The 22,822-nt window shown below is 39.8% G+C and overlaps 1 protein-coding gene across 4 annotated transcripts in view; it reads left to right on the top strand.

Annotated features, from left to right (window-relative positions):
• The window catches only part of LOC136866403 (reticulon-4-interacting protein 1 homolog, mitochondrial-like), a 270,197-nt gene that overhangs the window by 28,702 nt on the left and 218,673 nt on the right, over nt 1-22,822 (top strand). For all 4 annotated transcript variants that reach the window (XM_068226726.1, XM_068226725.1, XM_068226724.1 and 1 more), the window contains exon 4: nt 18,538-18,683. In XM_068226726.1, coding sequence (XP_068082827.1) covers nt 18,538-18,683 — 146 coding nt within the window. The remainder of the gene's footprint in view (nt 1-18,537; nt 18,684-22,822) is intronic.

The raw sequence follows: 22,822 nt of genomic DNA, 5'->3' as shown, positions 1-22,822 counted from the left end.
ATTTTCCAGCTAACTCATTCCTGGTTGCCAGTCTCTCATAGTGCATTGGCACTACCGGTGGCTACAATTAGCCTATGCAGTGGCCTCCATTGTATGCACTAGCCAGCGTCTTGGTAGGTGTGCTAGGTACCAACTGATGAGCCCAGACTAGCACACGAGGGCGAAACGCTGGCAACCAGGAATGAGTTAGCTGGAAAATTTATAATGTCCAATAACGGACCATTTGTATTGGTATTATAAATTTACTCATTCGGAACAAATATTTCAGATTCCCTATGGGAATCAACATCTATATCAAGACTTATATGTGTCGGTGCGACGTAAAGCAAATTATAAAAGAAGATGTTTGTAAACTGCTAGATTATATCATAATACGAATTGCATTTTTGGGGTTGCAACTTATACTGCACTCTGAGTTTTAGAAATTGTAATTGGTATAGAATACTTATAATATAGTAATAGCCCACGACTAAGGGAGTTGGCCACACAGTTAGGGGCATTTAGCTGTGAACTTATGTTCGGGAGATCATGGGTTTGAATCCCACCATTGACAGCCCTGAAGATGGTTTGCTGTGGTTTTCCATTTTCACACCAGGCAAACGCTGGGGCTGTACAATTAAGACCATGGTCACTACCTTCCCAATCCCAGCACTTTCCCATCCTTGTGTTGCCAAAAACCTTTGATATTGCAAGTAATGAAAATAATTTTTTAAAGTTCTGTATTGACTACGATATTTACAATAAAGTGTATAATTTCCACCTGTTCAATACCATATACAGTACTTTAAAATAATCTGTGCCGGGCTGAGTGGCTCAGACGGTTAAGGCGCTGGCCTTCTAACCCCAACTTGGCAGGTTCGAGCCTCGTGTCGGTAGATTTACTGGCACGTAAAAGAACTCCTGCGGGACTAAATTCCGGCACCTCGGCGTCTCTGAAGACCGTAAAAGTAGTTAGTGGGACGTAAAACAAATAACCTTATTTATATTAAAATAATCTGTTAGATTATTTAGTTAACATTTATAAGTGGACATGTTTCAGCCCTTTGAGACATCATCAGCACTGAAACACGTACAATTAGATATACATCAATTAAATTAAAATAATCTACAAAGATAACTTTTAGCTAGTCCTTGTGGAATGTCTTGGGTATTAAAATGTGCATAAATGTTAATGATGGCACAAGTAAAATTATCACAATGATGATGACAAACTATATCTTGTTAAATTTTTGCATCTCCATCAACTGGAAGATCTGTTTAGAGTAATGCTGTGCTAATTATCATATATATTTTCTTTTGTAGTTTTAATATGGGACTTGAAACGATATGTTAGTGTGACATTAAACCGGTAGCAGATAACTCTTGATGAATATGAATACAAATGTGGTGCTTCAGGAAATAGTCTTTGTTTACTGAGGGAGTCATGAAGTGAGCGATGAGTATCAGTCTCGAAGAGATGGACACATTAAATTGGGAACAGTCAACATCCTGACATTGGATAAAGAAGATTTAAGAAACAATGTTTGCTGGCTATGAGGTACGAGTCGTATAGCTGTAAGCTTTTATCTGGAAAATGACTGCTTCAGGTGGAGATATGCACAAGGTTTTTGTTTCAAGGTGTGCCCTTGAAACTAGAAATAAACACTGGATTTGTAACAAACAAAACAGACAGTGTTATAGCTAAATAGAGGAAAGTGGGGAAAGCTGTGAGAATAGATGGGAGTAGAAATGATATGGACAGCTGGACCTTCGAACTGGTGTGGACTTACAGAGTGATTTAAAGTTAATGGAAAGAGAAACGGTTCTCAAAAGATTATGAAATGAGAATCGTAATACAGTACAGTACTTATTTTTAAGAATGTAACATTTGTATAATAATTAGAGAGGAATCTTAAGCCTATACATGATGTCAGAGTTAAGAATTCAAAAAAATAAGATGAGAAAAGTGTAACTTAAATGACAGTTTGGTTTCAGAAGAAGATCAAGAACACCATTGGAGCTCATTTTCATTGAGACAGGCCGGGCTGAGTGGCTCAGATGGTTAAGGCGGTGGCCTTCTAACCCCAACTTGGCAGGTTCGATCCTGGCTCAGTCCGGTGGTATTTGAAGGTGCTCAAATACGACAGCCCCGTGTCGGTAGATTTACTGACACGTAAAAGAACTCCTGCGGGACTAAATTCCGGCACCTCGGCATCTCCGAAGACCTTAAAAGTAGTTAGTGGGACGTAAAACAAATAACATTATTATTATTATCATTGAGACAGTGCAGAAAAGCTGGAGTATTTGAAGGACATGATAATTACCTTGATATAGAAAATCTCTTTATAGCGTCCTCAGTAAAAGAGTTTGAGAGTCTGGTACAGAAAGGCATTTTAAAATAAACAAAGATATGGCAATGAAGGCCGACTCATGGCAGCTAGCATGAGTGCCAACGAGAGATAATAATTGCAGCAGAACAGTGACAATTTAGATGGCGCCAACAACAGGTAAAATAAGAGCGCCAGCGAACTGTTCAGGTTTGCTGTGAGGAAGCTACTAGAAGAACTCCGGAAGCTGATTAACAATGGACTGGTTGTCCAGAATTATCTGGACTTAGAAGCTACTAGAATCTCCTGCTTTCCTGTATAAGAGAGCAAGTGTGGGAGCGTGGAGTCATTCTCAAGCCAGTCTTGAGTGTGACATTTGGGATTGAAAGCAAGCAGTACAACTGTTGCAAGTCCATGACAAGTCATTAATATACAAGGCCTGTTGCAGATGGTAGAGAAATGGATCTCTTTTGGGTGATCTATTGCCGAGTTTTAATTAATTTTGTCAGGTAAACACTAAATATGTCACTAGAGATCTTTTTTACATGCTGATATCGTTTGATATGGAGTGCCAAGTGGAGGCTTTCTGCCCTTCAAAATTCTCACTACCTCTGCCAGGTTTGAATTCTATTTCTGGGATCCAGAAGCCAGCACTCTACTTCTGATCCACCAGGCGAGCAGTGATAAAATTAAGAACTTTAATCTAAGATACCATGGACATATTAGACATATGAGTGGAAAAAAAGAATGTCAAAAGAAATTGTAATTACTGGTGAAAGAGAACATAGCCCACTGAAGACACAGATTACTCAATTTGGCATTCAATGGTAGTTCGCAGTTATGAGAGCAAGAATAATTTCTACCTTTATGTTATTACTTAGTCCACAATTTGCTATTAAGAGATCAATATAACTTAAGTCTTTATATTATTACTAACGTTTATTGTTATTACAGTGTATTGGTGTGTTGCTGTTATTAATTCCAGTGTGTTAAGGAAATACATTTTAATGCAGTATTTTGTAATGTAATGCTAGAATAAAGAATTTTTACATTTGACATGTAAGAAGTTCATGAAGCGCTTTTCAAACAAACTCCCTAGTAAGCCAGTAAGAAGATTTGTTCTCAGATTTAGGAAAGCAGGAAATCCAAATGATAGAACTTTTCTGCCAATGCATCAGGTCGTCAGGAATAACCTGCATACTGTAGAGAAACTTAAAGAAAATATGTGATAACTGTTACAGCTGTGTGAGGACAACAGTGGGTAGAACAGAATGGTTTGGAATTGACAGTGGGCTAAAACAAGGAGTGTGTTGTCACCTCTACTGTTCATAATGGTGATGGATGGCATCGTAAAGGCAGCAAGGGAAGATGATGGAGGGGAAAGCATGAACATAATGATGTTTTCAGATGATAATGTGATCTAGGGAGAAGATGAGGAGGAAATACAAGAACAGCTGAATGTACTGAATAGAAGAAATGAACAGTGAGGATTGAGGATCATCGTAGAGAAGAGCAAGACAATGGTGATGAGTAAGGGAAGTAAAGAAGGAAAAGGAGCTATCAAAATTGGAGATAAGAAACTGGAAATAGTGGAACACTTCAGATACTTGGGAAGTGAAATGGCAGACTGGATATTGTAATTAGTAGAAGAATATAACTGAGTAGTGCCTTTTACCACCAGGTACAGAGATTAATATGGAATATGCTGAAATTAGAATTATGCAAGCAGAGCCATCCTTGGTCTTAGTGAAGCAAAATGCAGATGAAGAGTGGAAAGAAAACTGAAGGAAGGGTATAGGCTGTACAGGATGTAGTAAATGGAGTAGGAATGATCATTAGAAAGGATGTCCTGGAATATTTAGAGGAGGTGACAAAGATCAATGACAGAATGATCGTAGCAAGGGTACAGTTTGAGACAGGAACACGAAATCTGTTCCAAGTATATGCTCCACAAATTGGAAGTAAAGAATAGAATCCAGAACAATTCCAATACGTAGGAGGAAAGAAAGTAACTATAATGGGAAATCTATATGCACTAGTGAGAAGAGAGGGAGTAGGAAGATAAGAGATTCTGGGGTCATATGGATACGGCAACAAGAATCAAGAAGGGGATGGACTTTTGCCAGAGGAACCAACTAATAATAGGAAACACATGGTGCAGGGAGAAAAATAGCAATATTATAAGGTATGGATGGGAGGACAGAAGAATAAAAATGTTGATTGATTACATATCAGTGGAAAAAGGACATTGGAAAGATCTTATGGATGTTACAGCTATGCCTGTGGAAGCATTTGGGGATGACCATAGAGCAGTGATAGTGAAGTTGAAAGTAGACAATGTCACAAAACTACAAGAAAAAGAAGAAAGTAAGTTTAGGGTCTGGAGATTGAAGAAACCTGGTTTAGGAAAAAAATTACAAAAACTGACACCAAGGACAGATATTAGTCATGCTGAACAGGAATGGAATAATTTTAAGAGCGCATTTGTAAGCTGTGCAGAGAAAACATGTGGCAGAACATCAGGAAAGGTGAAAAAATGAAATGGTGTATGGCTTTTAGTGCCGGGAGTGCCCAAGGGCAGGTTTGGCTCACCAGATGCAGGTCTTTTGATTTAACACCCATAGGCGACTCACACGTCGTGATGAGGATGAAATGATGATGAAGACGACACATACACCCAGCCCCAGTCTCAGTAGAATTAACCAAGTATGGTTAAAATTCCTGACCTTGCTGGGAATCGAACCCGGGAACCCCTGTGGCCAAAGGCCAGCATGCTAACCATTTAGCCATGGAGCCGGACTCAGGAAAGGTAAGAGAGAAAGAGACAACATGGTGTTGAGAGTGAAAGGGAAAGAAGAAAACTTGGAAGGAATGGAAAACACAAAAGACTGAAAAGAGTAGAGCCAGATACAGGGAAGTGAAAAAAGTTTGCGAAAAGGTAGTAGCTGAAGAAAAGTTTGGAAACATTCACCAAGGAAGTAAAGGTAGATTTGAACTGTGAGAAAATAATAATTATTTCGAATTGTAAGAACTGTAGGAATGAAACGGTAAACATAGGATTTGTGAAGAATAAAGGAGTAATACTGACAAAACTAGAAGAGAAAATTAACAGATGGAAAGAATATTTCAGTGAACTGCTGAACATGAGAAACCAGACCTACAGAGGTGTCCAGGCAGCAGGTATAGAAGTAGTAACAGAGAAGAAATCAGACATTACAATGACAGAGGTGGAAAGGGCAGTTAAAAAGATAAAGATGGGAGTAGCTGTGGGAATAGATGAAGTAGCCTTATAAATTATCAAGGCTGCAGGACCGACAAGACTCTACTGGACTTACAGAATACTAAAGTGTGTATGGAGAGGGAAAAAAGAAAAGAAAAAAGTGCTCGAAGATTGGGAAAAGGGGTTATAATACCAGTATTCAAGAAAGAGATAAGATGTGCAGTAACTACCAAGGAATCGCCAACCTCTCCCATGTTGATAAGATAATGGAAAGGATACTAGAAAGAAGAATTAGAGGAAAGGTGGAAGGTAAGTTACAAGAGGAATAGTTTAGATTCAGAAGTAGACGGTCAACATTAGAACATATTTTCATGAGACAGATCATGGAAAAGAGCTGGGGCTACGGGAAGGATATAATAATGACTGTTATAGACTTATAAAAGGCGTAAAATAGCATTCCCATATCAAAAGTTTGGGAAAGCCTGACAGACAGGGGAATAGGCAAGGAACTAATAACAATAAAAGTATTATATGATAACTGTTACAGCTGCGTGAAGACTGCAGTGGGTAGAACAGAATGGTTTGGAATTGACAGTGGGATAGAACAAGGAGTGTGTTGTCACCTCTACTGTTCATAATGGTGATGGATGGCATCGTAAAGGCAGCAAGGGAAGATGATGGAGGGGAAAGCATGAACGTAATGATGTTTGCAGATGATGTGATCTAGGGAGAAGATGAGGATGAAGTACAAGAAAAGCTGAATGTACTGAATAGAAGAATTGAGCAGTGGGGATTGAGGATCATCATGGAGAAGAGCAAGACAATAGTGATGAGTGAGGGAAGTAAAGAAGGAAAAGGAGCTATTAAAATTGGAGACAAGGAACCGGAAATAATAGAACACTTCAGATACTTGGGAAGTGAAATCACAGAAAATGGAAGACTTGGTATTGTAATTAGTAGAAGAATATAACTGAGGAGTGGCCTTTACCACCAGGTACAGAAATTAATATGGAATAAAATGTACCAGTGCAGGCTAAGGAAGTAATTTATAAGGGATATTATTTACCTATAATGACATGCAGCAGAAACCTGGACATTGACTCGGAGATAAGAGTAGAGTAAGGCAGCGGAAATGATATTCCTGTGGGATATGGTACAGAAAACATGAAGGAGATAAAATGAGAAATGAAGGTACACGAAAAGAGCTAAATGTTCAAAAACTAAATGACAAACTGGAACAGAACAGATTGAGGTGGTTTAGACGTGTCAAGCGGATGAAAGAAAAACGACTGCCAAGACAAGCACTGGAAAGACAGGTGACAGTGAAGAGAGGACGATTGAGATCAAGATCATGATAGATGGACTCTGTGAAGAATAGCATAAGCCAACAGAACCTGGACTGCAACACAGTGATGGATGAGGAAGGGTGGAGGGACAGGACAAATTGGAGAGGAACCATATTTGCCCCCATCTGGTGTCAACTAGGAAAGGGGAGTTTATGATGATGATGATGATGATGATGATGATGATGATGATGATATATTGGAAATGTGAATTGTAGAATGAGCATATTACACAGGTTAGTACTTATTATAAAATAAAAACAATATTGTGCACAGGCTATAATTATTAATCAAAGTTGTGCGAGTAGAAATTTGCGGAAACCTGCTTGTCGACAAAGTAGGTGGCTGGCTTGGGCTTGGGCAAGTGTGCATTGCGCTCAGCTGTGGATAAAGGATGGAAGTAACTCCCTGTAGAAGTCTTGTCCTGACTGCTGATGATGATCAGCAAATATAATATATTGACTTAATTTTCATATATATGTAATTGCTCTAATTTAAGTCATTTATTTGCTTACTTGTTTTTTATTATATTTGTTGACATTTCAAGCTGGTATTTAAATGCCATGCCAATCAGTCTACAGGTGGTAATTAAAAGTCATAAAAATGAAATGGTGCATGGCTTTTAGTACTGGGAGTGTCCGAGGACATGTTCGGCTCGCCAGGTGCAGGTCTTTTGATTTGACGCCCGTAGGTGACCTGCGTGTCGTTATGAGGATGAAATGATGATGAAGACAACACATACACCCAGTCCCCGTGCCAGAAAAATTAACCAGTGATGGTTAAAATTTCTGATCCTACCGAAAATCGAACCCAGCACCCCTGTGGCCAAAGGCCAGCACACTAACCATATAGCCACGGAGCCGGATTAAAAGTCATTATCATTCGGCATTCTGCAATTATCACACAAAACATCTTTTAAATGAAAAACTCAAGAACATAATTTAATAACATTTTCTGGACAACTTAACAAGACTTCAAACTATGCTGTAGTGCAGTATACTAGAAGGTCCAGTGACTCATTTCTCTGTAGCGGTAGCTTAAGTATAAATATTGGGTACACTTTCAACTTCCACATACTTCTTAGTAAGATCACACACTACCTTGTTAATTCGAAATCGCTGGGACGCGAAAAACGGACTTCAAATTACGTGATTTCGAATTAACCGCTATCTCGTAATTCAGAAATGCCAACCCTTGTCGTGTCACAAAATATTCGACCAGTTACTGCATGCAATTAACGTTGATTCACAGTTCAAACCTTTCAAATGCCATGGAAAAGAACTATTTCCAAAATGTATCAAGCAAGCTGCATTTACAGTATTCAAATAATGCACTTAGATAGCTCACTGACAAACATAACCTCACGCAACAAACAAACAAAAAAAAGCATGATTCAAAGATGAGGCTCCCCTGTGCAAGTGCTTTCTTTATTCATTGGATTACTGTACTGTATGAATTTTAGATATCCTGTACTGGCACGGAAAGTATCCACTGCCCATAAAACATTGTGGCTTATCGAACTTTCCTATGATGAGGAGAGAAAAATCTCTTGCTTCCGTCTGCATTACAACACAGTACAGTGACTCTATCCTTGTACTATTTCCCGCCATCGCACTTCTCTCGTTAATTCAGAAATGCCAACGCTTACCACTTCACAAAGTACTCCAGAACCCATTAATGCATGCAGTCACCTAACTCGCAGTTTAAAACTTTAAAATGCCATGGAAAAAAAAAGAAAACTATTTCCAAAATGTGTCCAACAAGGTGCATTTACATTATTCAAATAATGCACCTGGATAAATCGCTGACAAACATAACCTCACACAACAAAAGGAAAAAAACATACAATTCAAAGGGCAAATTATGCTGGCTCGCTTGTGCAAATGCTTTATTTTTGTAATAACTGTGCTGTTTGCATTTTTTAGATTCCTTGTACTTGCACCGAAAGTGCCTGTCACACTCAAAACTTTGTGACATCAAAATTTTGTATGGCGAGGAGAGGAATCTTGCTTCCGTGTGCATTGCAATACAGTACCACGACCCCCCCAACCCTGGATTAGTATGCGAACCTTTTCTTGAGCCATGAGCTCCATAGTGCTGAATGGGAACTTGGGCTCAAGAAAAGGTTTGTGTACTATACGATTTCTCGGCTGGCACTTTTCTCCTTTAAAACCATAAGTCCATTTGGGTTCGGCATTAAGAAGAAAACAATGCAGTTTCATCAGCATTGACAGTATTATTCAGTGCGTACGAATTGATTATATGAATCACGCTTTTCGCCTACTGTCGGCATCGCCAGTGTTCGCGGATTCTGCTTCTCCTCACACTGCCTGCTACGTGATATTGTGGCGTTCCTTAAAATGGTGAATACAAAAGAATTAAGATTTCATTTGAAATATGAAGCACACTATAGACACACCAAAGTGAGTGAAAGTGCAAAAAGCTACCCCTGCACGCTTCGGAAGACGCGTTCTATCATGACGCGGATAAATTTTGAATTTAAATTATGTTGAAAATACTACTTTTTTTTTTTTTTTTTTAAATTTTAAATGTAAAGGCAGTTTTGAATTAAAAGTCTGAATTTCGGTAATGGGACCGACATTGTTCTTCGAATTACGAATTATTTGCATTTCGAATTGAACAATTTAAATAACATGCAGAACCATACCTCATGTTTCCGGGAACGAGAGCTTCTTCGAATTAGGTGGGGTTTTGAATTAACCGATTTTGAATTATCAGTGTTCTACTGTAATTTACATTGTATACATAGAACAAAGGTTCTTTCTAGTTTGGGCTGATGACCTACTTGTTAGGCCCCTTTAAGTATCAACAGTAATCATCATCATCATCATCATCATCATCATCATCATCATCATCATCTTTCTAGTCTGCAGATTGCTGGTCCAGCTGAAATAGTTAAAATACCCTAAATGCAGATCATTGGTGATTAATTCCATGCAAAGTCAATCAAGATAACAGTAGGCCTACATTGTGCCTTTTAGGACATTTTTTGTATGCTGTAATCCCCTCCTACCACACAGCCATTATAGCAAGACCCCAAATAAAATATACTATTTCACCTCAGTCATTAGCCACAAATAACCGGAAGATGATCTCGTCGAACATTACAAGTCCTAGAAACGTGAATTTTATCCACTGTCACTGGCTTCTACTTCCTAAAGCACGACCTTAACCACATATCAGTTCATTTAGACTACACTTGGGTCAATAACCTTGTCAGGAAAGAAAAATAGGAAGCCATCTAACACAGTTTCGGAATTAGACATGTTTGCGAAATTAATAACTGGTTCGATAGAAGGAAATTCGGTTTTAGGAAAGGTTATTCCACTGAAGCTCAACTTGTAGGATTCCAGCAAGATATAGCAGATATCTTGGATTCTGGAGGTCAGATGGACTGTATCGCGATTGACCTGTCTAAAGCATTTGATAGGGTGGATCATGGGAGACTACTGGCAAAAACGAGTGCAATTGGACTAGACAAAAGAGTGACTGAATGGGTTGCTATATTTCTAGAAAATAGATCTCAGAGAATTAGGGTAGGTGAAGCTTTATCTGACCCTGTAATAATTAAGAGGGGAATTCCTCAAGGCAGTATTATCGGACCTTTATGTTTTCTTATATATGTAAATGATATGAGTAAAGGAGTGGAATCGGAGGTAAGGCTTTTTGCGGATGATGTTATTCTCTATAGAGTGATAAATAAGTTACAAGATTGTGAGCAACTGCAGCGTGACATCGAAAATGTTGTGAGATGGACAGCAGGCAATGGTATGATGATAAACGGGGTTAAAACTCAGGTTGTGAGTTTCACAAATAGGAAAAGTCCTCTCAGTTTTAATTACTGCGTTGATGGGCTGAAAGTTCCTTTTGCGGATCATTGTAAGTATCTAGGTGTTAATATAAGGAAAGATCTTCATTGGGGTAATCACACAAATGGGATTGTAAATAAAGGGTACAGATCTCTGCACATGGTTATGAGGGTGTTTAGGGGTTGTAGTAAGGATGTAAAGGAGAGGGCATATAAGTCTCTGGTAAGACCCCAACTAGAGTATGGTTCCAGTGTATGGGACCCTCACCAGGATTACTTGATTCAAGAACTGGAAAAAATCCAAAGAAAAGCAGCTCGATTTGTTCTGGGTGATTTCCGACAAAAGAGTAGCGTTACAAAAATGTTGCAATGTTTGGGTTGGGAAGAATTGAGAGAAAGAAGAAGAGCTGCTCGACTAAGTGGTATGTTTACATAAAATCAGCTTCATGGTCCGTATCGCACTTCAATAGATTCACAATTAAGTATTTATTTATTTTCCACCTAGTCGATACAATGATTGCTTAAGGCAATTTTTAATGGTCAGCAGAGAGTTAGCGTGGAATGACATTAGTAGACGAATAAGTTTGAATGGCGTTTATAAAAGTAGGAAAGATCACAATATGAAGATAAAGTTGGAATTCAAGAGGACAAACTGGGGCAAATATTCATTTATAGGAAGAGGAGTTAGTGATTGGAATAACTTACCAAGGGAGACGTTTAATAAATTTCCAATTTCTTTGAAATCATTTAGGAAAAGGCTAGGAAAGCAACAGATAGGGAATCTGCCACCTGGGCGACTGCCCTAAATGCAGATCAGTATTGATTGATTGATTGATTGTCTCTGGTGACCCCAGCTGACCTAAGTTATTTTCCAACTAGTAATCAGATGGTTTCATGCCACACCCTGTAAAAACTTGACACCGCAGGTCTTGTTGCTGAATCCGCAAGCATTAAAATATCTTTGCGTTTGCTGATTCTCTTTAGGCAAAATCGCTAACAGTATCTTCTTCTAATCACTCCCAGAACTGGTACTTTTATATTCTCTGCATCCTCTTCAGCCCTTGAGAAGAAACCTGGGCATTTTTACTAAATGTCTCTTCTGCCACGTAACTTAATAATTTATTAATTTTTTGAAACCCTGGTCATCATGCATAATACCATAGGACTGGTTGTAACATTTGGATAGATTGTCATACTAGAGAACAAACATAATAATGTAATGTTTAAATATCCCAAATGTCCTACTCTGGGAAGCTTGGATTTACATTTAAAGCAAGATAGCCAATCTGACCCTGGAGCATGCCACATAGACCGTATTTGTGTATGAAATAGATTGAAATGACTTGGATAAGAGGTCGAGCTGACAGAAAGTTTTGCAGTGACACTGAGATGCTGGAATTATTTTTGTCACCGTTGTTCTACTTAACAGTAAATTTACCAACATGAGGCTGGCATATTATCGCTCTCAGATGTGGTTTTATTTGACGATAAATATCACACGAGAACACATTCACTTCCTTGCGTAAACTACTTTATTGTCACTGTAATTCACAACACACAATTACACACAATAGCAAGTGACACTACAATACTTAATAAGCGCAGTACCCTGAAGTTGATTCTGACAAGTACAGATATCAACAATACTGACTCGCTCACTATAACACACTCTCTCTCTTGAACTGACTGCTCCACTGACTGACAGCTCGCTATATATACTGTTCGATAAACCGTCTAGAATTATCGACTTCTGAAAGGGTTCTTACAACCCTCTAAATGGAACACACTCAAAACATCGATCAACCAGCTAGTCGAATGGAGTACTCCAGTAATGGATCCAGCTCGAACTTTCGATTACTGTATACCAATGCACATGGAGATCTTTCCATCAGTCCTAATGTCTCTACTTGTATTTGGATAATAAACTTTACAGTAAGTTTCCAGAACCCTTCATATGTACCAAATTATAGCAGAATACACCTAATATACGAACATTATAGAGTTTTCTGCAGCTTTCGACTGTATAAATTTTGAGGTTATACACAATTCATATTTGAGGTTATACAAATTTACAATACATATTTGCAGGGAAACCATTTATTAATCATATTTAACATTTAATAAAATATAATTAAAATATATTAAACATAATAATTGAAGGTTTTACAACAGTTAGGATGTCATACCTACGACAGTTATCCCCCCTAAAACCTTCAATATCTATCCTGTACATTCCTTACTCCAGGTCTTAAATTATATCTAGGTGTCCTTATATCACTGTCTTCATCTCTCTTATCCTCCAAGGTAGGTATCGGTGTGTGTTGATCCTCCATGATCTTCTGGGGCCCCGTAGAGAGTGTCGACTCCTCAGTCTCTCCGTCTTCTTGTAGGAGTTGAGGTAACGCCTTGAATTCTGACGCATGCATCTTCGTTGGCAGTGTAGTCTTCAGGAGATACACACCATTTCCCAACTTCTTATCCACCTCGAAAGGTCCGAGCCACTTTGGAGACATCCCAGCGTGGAACTTCTCAAGCTTGTTGCTGAGGGGATGGTTTCGACGAAGAACTAGTGTTCCAGGTCTGAACTCCCTCTCCTCTGGTGCATTGTTGTTCTCAGCTTCTCTCCTTGAACGCTCTTCGGCTTAGTGGTGCACCTGTTGAATCTGTTGCTGGTTCCGTGCAAGCCATGTATCAGGATCCTCCGGTTCCTCTCTTTGTCAATGGATAAAGTCCCAGTCGCCAGTTCTCTTCATTGGACGTCCAAGGAAAAGTTCTGCATGTGAGAAGCCTGTGATGCGGTTAACCTGCTCTCTGATGGCCAGAAGGGACTAATGTAGGTGTTGGTCCCATTTGGTATGTTCTCTGTTGACCAAGTGAATCCGAAGCATCTTCTTTAGCTCCTGGCTTCTCCGTTCAGTGGGATTTGTCTGCGGATGGTAGATCGGTGTAGTCCAGTGTTCAATTCCCCACTCCGACAGAGCTTGCAACCTCTGTCTCAGGTGAAATTACTGCCATTGTCCATGAGTAGACACCGCGGATACCCATACTAACGGAAGATTTCCGTCCTTACGAGTTGTATGATACGTCCCGATGTAGCTTCAGGGATGGCGAATGCTTCCACCCATCTGGTGATTAGATCAGTCACCACGAGGATCCCCGTCTTTCCCTGAGATGCCCTAGGGTAGGGTCCCATAAAGTCAAGGGCAAGAACCTCCCAAGGCTGATGTGGTCGGCGTCCTCTCATGCTGGTACTCGCCTTCTGGTTGTTCGACTTAGTGCGAGCACAGATTGCGCAGGCTTGGACATAGTTCTTGAAGTTCTGAAGCATGTGTACCCAGAAGAATCTAAATGAATCGAATCAAATAATAGGTTTCCTCTTGACCAAGTTGACTGGCTTCTGGATTATCGTAGTATTTTCCCAAAATCCTTGCAATTTGGGACCTCAGAATGATGATGATCAGAGAAGATCCAGGCAGGTGGGACGTATACTTAAGTATATCGTCTTCAAGTCGGAAGTTCTTGTAGCACATCTTAAACTGAGCTGGGACAGACCGACAATCAGTGCTGCGTTTGCTTATACAGGATGACATTCTGTTAGTTAATTAATTAATTTAATGTTATTTGCTTTACGTCCCACTAACTACTTTTACGGTCTTCGGAGACGCCGAGGTGCCGGAATTTAGTCCCGCCGGAGTTCTTTTACATACCAGTAAATCTACCGACACAGGGCTGTCGTATTTGAGCACCTTCAAATACCACCGGACTGAGCCAGGATTGAACCTGCCAAGTTGGGGTTAGAAGGCCAGCACCTTAACCGTCTGAGCCACTCAGCCTGGCGACATTCTGTTACAGGGCACGTCCTCAGTCTGCCACTTCCTTATTAAATCTAAATCAGTCTCATTATTTCTTCGCCAGATAGCGAGAAGCACAGGATCGGTTTTGAGACTTCTTAGTTGGCCCAGGAATCTTTCTCTCTGGTAAATTCGTTGTTGATTTCTGTCTGTCCTTGGGATTTCTTGATAGACTGTCAGCAGCTTGATTGGCTACACCAGGACCATGACAAATTTCAAAGTCAAAATCGGCAAGGGTCAAGGCCCATCGCATTAGTTTGGACTTAGTTCCAGAAACTCGGTTCAGCCACTGAAGTGAAGAGTTGTCTGTAAAGAGTCTGAACTTCCTTCTAGATATCCTTTGAACTTCCTGACAACCCGTACAACTGCTGATGCCTCCTTCTCGGTTGTACAATAGTTTCTCTCGGGAGCAGAAATTTTCCTACTGGCATACTCAAGTATATCCTTGCCTCCTCCTCCTCTCTCGTGGAGCAGTACAGCCCCAAGACCAGTATTACTTGCATCCGTCTGCAAGCAGACGTCCCGGTTGGTATCCAGATAAGCTAGACTTGGAGTATCACAAATAGATCTTTTTTTAGCCTGGAAGGCTGTTTCTTCTCTTTGGGTCCATTTTGTTTTTATTACCAAATAATATTTCATTGGCTGTATAATCTATCACTATGCCTTATTTAGTTAAAAAGTTGTGTCCTAATATTATGTCAGGTATCAAATCCTGGACAACCTTTACTGGTATATCTATGATTTCAGTAGAGCTCTTGGCTTGAAGAAAGGTACAACCCCCAATCTTGTAATGTATGCCATGGGTTGCCCCCTTGACTGTTGCCACCTTAGCAGGATGAACAGGTTTTAATAATTTACCACATTCACATTCACAAACGAGTGTGAAGCTTGAGTGTCAAGGATAGCGATGAAAGGCTTGTCATTAATCGTCAAGTTAATAGCCGGGTGGGGTGGATTAGGTTCATCATCACTATAGATTTGACCAATATGTTTACCTTCTAGCCAGGTGTAATGTATCTGGGGCTTCTTCCTTCTTCCAGAACCATCCTTGCCCTGACTCCAATGGTCCCAAGCTAGTTTTTCGTGCAGCGGTCTTTTAAATGCCCGGTCCGCCCACATCAGTAGCATTTCTGGGCTTCCTTCGCTTTAAAGGTTTCCGTTTTTGAGGCATGGTAACTTGTTTCTTCGTCTAATTTTGCTATGATGTGACGGAGCTCTTCAAATGTTTTTGGTTGTGCTACCTTAACGAGCGATTGAACCTTATCATGTATCAGTTCAATTATACAAGGGATGCTCGTGTCAAAATTTTCTCCCTCGTGGACTCTCTTAAAGAGCTGGAGTTTTTGAATTACGGAAGTTCCTGCTCTCATTCCACTGGGTTGTGCTTCAGTTAGGAACTTTTTTGTACTGAAGTTTGGACAGTCTCTGAGTCAAATCTCTGGCCCAATACTTTCTTGAATTCCTCCCAGGCAAGGCTGAGCCCTTTAATGTTCTGCCACCAAGCCCCTGCTGATGCTTTTAGTTGCTGGCTGACAATTTGCAAGTATATTTCCGTAGGCATATTTGTCCTACCCAGTAGAGACTCCGATGTCTTTAGAAATGTTTTAGGACACTCCTCGAGCCTCCCTTGAAATTCTGGTAGGTTGTCTTTGATTACTCTGGGATCAACCAGTATCCCAAGGGGAGGTCCATACCTCTGCCAGGTTGACTACTGCCTACAGAAATGTTTTTCTCCATGGTTACAATTTTTCTATTAACCTTGGATTCAAACTTCGTAAATTTCTGGCCTACTTCGGTTTTAAAATTGTTGGGTTCCCGCTCAGTTTCTCCAATCTTCTCCTCGACTTAGTTTTCCAAGTTGTCCATATCACTTGGTACTTTATCTATGTCTAATTTTAAGCTGCTGATTTAGTCATTAATTTTTTAAATATCTTTTTTCAGATCTTTGACCAAAGAATTGATTCAGCCCATTATTTCTTGAGACTGGCCCTCGATTTTCCCCTTGAGTTTTTCAGACTGGGCCTCAATTTTCCCCTCAAGTTTTCCAGACTGGGCCTCAATATTTTTAGGCTGGGCCTGAATCAGAGCAGTTACTAGTGAGAATATAATGCTTACCCGGTCGTTGGTTTCTTCCTCCAAGGTGACTTCGAAGTCGAAACTGCCTGGGTCCTCCTCGTCTATCAAATCCTGATGCAGCCTCTCTTGTAAGTCCGCTTTGCTTCCAGCCATCGGTAAACCTTGGGATGCCAGCGCTTTTCATAAAATTGCCACGATCATTTGGTCGATTTTCATTGCTGAGTCTCAAAGCATCCTGTCGCGGTAGCCAATTTATCGCTCTCAAATGCAATTTTATTTGATGTTAAATAAATATCACATGAGAACATGTTCACTTCCTTGTGTAAACTACATTATTGTCACTGTAAGTCACAACACACAATTACACACAATAGCAAGTGACACTACAACACTTAATAGCAGAGTACCCTGAAGTTGATTCTGACAAGTACAGATATCAACAACACTGACTCACTCACTATAACACACACTCTCTTGAACTTACTGTCCCACTGACTGACAGCTCGATATATATATACTGTTCGATCAACCATCTAGAATTATCAATTTCTGGAAGGGTTCTTACAACATTAAATGGAACACGCTCGAAACATTGATCGACCAGCTAGTCGAATGGAGTACTCCAGCAATGGATCCAGCTCGAACTTTTGATTACTGTTTACCAATACACATGGAGATCTCTCCAACAGTTCTAATGTCTCTACTTGTATCTGGATAATAACAGTAAGTTTCCAGAATCCCATATGTACCAAATTATAGCAGAATACACCTAATATACAAACATTATAGAGTTTTCTACAGCTTTCAACTATATAGATTTTGAGATTAAGCTTATACACGATACATATTTAAGGTCACACAAAAATATAATAGTATTTACAACAGTTAGGCTGTCGTACCTATGACAATATTTGAGCACCTTCAGATACCACTAAATTGAGGTGGGATCAAACCCGCCAACTTGGGCTCCGAAGGCTGGCACTCAACCACCCGAGCAGCTCTGCCCAGTAGACCCATAACACTTAATGCATCATACTTCTTGAAAGAAGTAGAATGATCCAGTGTATCCCAAATGATCCATCAGGTATGAAGAGGATATAAAAGATCAGAGACTTCAGCACTCGTAAGGGCTTGAAGTAGTCCAGTCATTGTAAATGTCTAAGATTACCCTCTGTATGCAGAGAGAAATCACCCTAGATAAGAAGCTTGTCTTAGCTCAGACTTTCCTACAGTAGGTGGGGAGTAGCTGACTACAGTGTTTTTTAATATTTGGAGTACTTCATTGTATACATGAGAGGGCGCACTTGGAAAAGAATATCCACACACAGAGCTCGACTTTGGTCAAACTTGGTGATTGATATTGATCAGATTTCCTGCACTTCCAGTGATGAACCATAGATGGCAGGAAAGGGGTAACTTAGAAGATTGAAACAACACGAAGAATGATTGATGAATTAGATATGAAGATTCAAATATCACACTTTGCCAGACGTATGTTGAACCGCTTGTGTAATGAACCAGGGCTGGACGTACAATGCACATCAAACAGGCACAAAGAGTTAAATTAAAGAAATATGAGGAGAATTTGTGCCTTTCCTTGGTCCAGATGGTTAAATATAAGCATTTATCACTCCAGTCTTGGTTAACTACATGTGAAATTACTACTGGATCAAGTGGAAATAAGACCAAGTTTGTTCATTTTTATGTATCTCTCATATTTAAGTAGCTCTGTATACTTATTTATTATTTACAGACCTTGCTAGTCAACACATTCCTTTATCTTTGTGCTTACTTGACCAAGCACTAGAGTAAGGATTATAGAAACAAAATATAAAACACTCACTGTTAAAGATTTTTGTACATGTTGTATTTAAGATGTTAAAATGATGTGTGATGTGTGTTTTACTTTCAGCTGCAGGAATTGGTATCTACTATGGCTGCATTGGGTTCATCTTGGGAAGTGTTATCGGTGTTTCCGTGGGTCTCTCATGGCAGCGACCTTCAGCGACTGGCCTTAAGATGAAGGCTATTGTCTGCAACAGCTACAGAGGACTTGATGTGAGTAAACAGAAATATGTACTAATGAGTCAGTAAAAGATGTTTTCATTTACTTATCTGAAACAGGATGTTGTTGGAAGGAAGAGCAACTCTGCTTGAAAGGGTTATAGGCATCATGCAGGATGTACTAGTGGCACTGCACAACATTACTGAGGAGAATTTGAGTTCCAGAGCTTTAATGCAGATTTCTACCCATCAAAAGTACAAAATTTAGTTTTGCGTCTCTTTCTAAGGGTGAACTTTTGTGTGTAAGTGGACATGTAAATGAAGTGAAGGAAATAAGAAGAGATGATGTATCATTTATTTCTACAAATGTGATTCAGTAAACGTCTGTGACACTACCACCATACACAATAAATCTCCAGATAATTGTATAATTGTGTTTATCTTTGTTTTCCTTTCCACATGCCACTAAGGAAATATGATTCTTATTTTTATTAGAATTTATGTAGATTTATTTGGGGCGCAGTGTTTTAAGTGGAGAATGCCCTGTCCTGCAAGAGGAGGATCATGTAATCACATTGCAAGTTTATTTTATTATATCAATGATGTATCTTCCTTTTCCAAGACAAGTCTGCCACAAAGTTAGGGGATATATAGTTCTACCAAACTCAGAAGGAAAAATATTGAAAAGGAAAGCGAATAGAAAAGCTCTTCCTGACAGAAAAATTGAAGTGTACAATTCCTATCTCCTCTCTAACAAAAGATGACCCTCAAGGTATCAATTGCGCCTTAGGCTGAATAATACAAGAGTGGTGGTGGTAGTGGTAGTGGTGGTAGTGAGCAATCCTTCTCTATTAAGATTATTCAGAGAAAAAACTGAAGGGATTCAACACCTCGAGAAATGAAGGTATCAGCAAAAGAAACACAAGGGCCATGAAGGGTGTGAAAATGAAAGACTGCCTAGGTCTCCATACATAGTACCATCGGGGTTGGAAAATAACAAGAGTTGACCAAGGGAGGTTGCATAGGATAGATGAAAGAGAGGAGTCTGGCTGTGGGATTGTTTCCCAATGTGAACCATCTGGGTTGAAAGAATATATTTTTGTGAAGATCTGTAATGTCTGTCTAAAATATGCATACTGTCAATGAGTGAAAACGACAGAAACGTACCTTTTACATTCCACTACTTGAATTCATTTTTGTCGCTTTTCTGCCTCAGTTATCTTCTCAGGAAAAGAACAGAATATCACATCACATTAATAGTATTTCTGTACCTATTGGAACACCCTACATTACAATACATTACAGAAATTCCCCTTCCTTTTTCTTTCTGCATTTTCTTACACTCTACATTCATGATTTCATTACACTAAAGGAAGCGGGAAGTCCACATTGAATTCATCCATGGCTGCTAGAGTGTTGTGCCCGCAGCCTATAGGATCAGATTTTCTATTCTTCCTGATTATAAGAGAACTAATAGCCGTAGGAAAGTACATTTATAAGCTCTGTAAATACTGTACAGTATAGCTTTGAAGTATGGACACTATCATTGGCTACAGCAAAGAAGATCGGAGCCTGAGATGCAGACTTACCACAGGATGCTGAAAATACTACTGTATGTACAGCAAGAGGAATTAATAAAGAAGTCCTGAAATGTACTAATAGAAATCGAGATGTGCTAGTTCGAGTTGGGAGAAAGACTGCATACCTGGGATTTATCTTCTTCATGTATGTTGAGCACTCACCCCGAAGGCTGGTTGGATCCTCAACAAGCTCTGCCATCAGCTGTCATAGATAGCCTAGGCACCACTGAAGAGGCTTACTGGGGAAATGAGGAGCGAGGTAGTTCTCCGTTGCTTTCCTCATTGAGACATCCATTGTTATGATCTTCATGATCTGTTCCTTGGTCATGCATCATTCATCCATTTGTCTTTTGTCTCTCTACATTTCTGTGTGAGTAGATTTTTTAGTTTCTTGTAGTTTGTCTTTCTGGAGTATTTGTACTTGCTGCGTATTTAGTTCTGAATGAGTCTTAATATATCTTCTGTCATCCACTGCTTTCTGGGCTCAGGTGTCTTTTTATCTGAGTGCTTCATCTGCTGCTGCTGTAACAGAAGATTTAGTAGTGTCCCAGTCTGGTTTGTTATCACTGCGGAAAATTTTGTCTTTGTTCTTCAAATGTTTGTTGTTGAATTGTTTAACTTTCTTAAATTTCACTTATTTCCTCTTGACTTTCTCAATATCTTCAGTCTGATTTGACATTTTGCTAAAACTGGAATGTTATCACTATCAATGTCCAAACCAGGATGGCTGTGACAAGACATCATCTGGTTTCTGCACCTTCTCCTTACAAGAATATAATCTATTTGGTATAGTTACTATAATCAAAATTCTTCCATGTGTAGCATCTCTTATTAGGCATCTCAGATATGGTGTTCATTACCTCCAAATCCTGTTCTTCACAAAATTCCATCAAATCTCTGTCATTTATTTTCCCAAGACCAAACTGACCAGCAACTTTTGTAGAAATATTGTTGCCCACAACAGCATTGAAGTCTCCCATTATAATTCAGTTGTCTTTGTCCTTAGTTATTTTAATTATGTCTTCATTTTTATGATATATTTCTTCAGCTTCATCATCTTCATGTCTTGTTATTGGCAAGTATGCTTTTAATATTTTTATATATGCTGAGGTTTTTTTTTTGGCGTCACACCGACACAGATAGGTCTTATGGAGACGATGGGACAGGAAAGGCCTAGGAGTGGGAAGGAAGTGGCCGTGGTCTTAATTAAGGTACAGCCCCAGTCTGGTGTGAAAATGGGAAACCATGGAAAGCCATATTCAGGGATGCCGACAGTGGGGTTCGAACCCACTATCTCCCGGATGCTGCTTTAGCTGCTATTTTTACCATTATTAGCCTGTCATCAGTGTGATATATGTTCAGCACTTTAGTGGCCCATTCCTTCCTTAAAACTGCAGCCACTCCACACTGACCTCCATTCTCTACTCCGCTATAGATAATTCTGAATGATCCACTGTTAAAATCTCCTTTTCCAGGCCACATACTCTCATATATTCCTAGAAGGTCTATATTGTTCTTATCCATACTAAATTTTAGTTCCTTCAGTCATCCTGTTTTCAACATTGTTCATGTATTCCATGTTTCTACGTTGATTCCTTCTTCACACTTCAGAGGCTGTAATGACCTGGGATACCTCAGTTATCCCGCTGCTGGATCTTGTTGTCTGAGTAACATGATCAGTAGTATCCATATTACAGTTTCACTCTCCATGCTTGATATACTAGGGAGATAATGTGGTGGTTTCCCATTGCAGAGTCCTGCAGCGAGGTCCAGCCCATGAGCTGCTTCAGCAGTACACTGCAATGAGCTTTGAAAGGCTCGAACAAACAAAGCCCGTGACGTCATCGCACGGGCCGGTCTGGGCCAGCGCTCTGTCATTCGTATGCGATGAGCCAAGGACAGCACTGTGGTAGTTCCATGGGCTGACTGCTTCAATGTGTACAGTGTACTGCGTCACCGGAGTGCGGTGCAATACGGTCGAGTGGAGCCGATCAAATTTGCTGTGGTTTTCAGTTTGACTTCTCCGTCTGTCCTGTTATCGGAAACAAATGTGGACTGTAATTCCAAAAGAAAAGAAACCGTGGCAAAAAATCGTGAAGTAAAAAAAGAAGCAACAAACGAACTAAAAACTGCACAATACAAGACTTCTGAACCGGATCCTAAACTTAAAAGTCGTATTTGGTTGGTATTCAAGCCTGCAGTTGACGGTGATGGGAAAGACGTTAATTTTGTGTGCTGTACGATCTGCGGTGAACTTTATGCTAACAGTTACTCGCGGCGTCTCGCATGGATTTCGTAATATGATAAAAGTAATCGTTCCTCGGTACTGTACTAAGACATTATCTGAAAATCCCTGAAGTATAAAACCTCACTGAAAAATTAGCTGCCTCTGTGGATCCGTGGTAGAGTGTCGGCCTCCGGATCCCAAGATAGCGGGTTCAAACCCGGCAGAGGTAGTCGGATTTTTGAAGGGCGGAAAAAAGTCCATTCGATACTCCATGTTGTACGATGTCGGCATGTAAAAGATCTCTGGTGATACATTTGGTATTTACCCGACAAAATTAATTAAATCTCAGCCATAGACGCCCAAGAGAGATCCGGTTTACTCTGTCT

The sequence above is a fragment of the Anabrus simplex genome, chromosome 3 (assembly GCF_040414725.1).
Source record: "Anabrus simplex isolate iqAnaSimp1 chromosome 3, ASM4041472v1, whole genome shotgun sequence".
In the NCBI taxonomy this organism is placed as follows: domain Eukaryota; kingdom Metazoa; phylum Arthropoda; class Insecta; order Orthoptera; family Tettigoniidae; genus Anabrus; species Anabrus simplex.
This window is presented reverse-complemented; position numbering and strand designations above follow the sequence as displayed.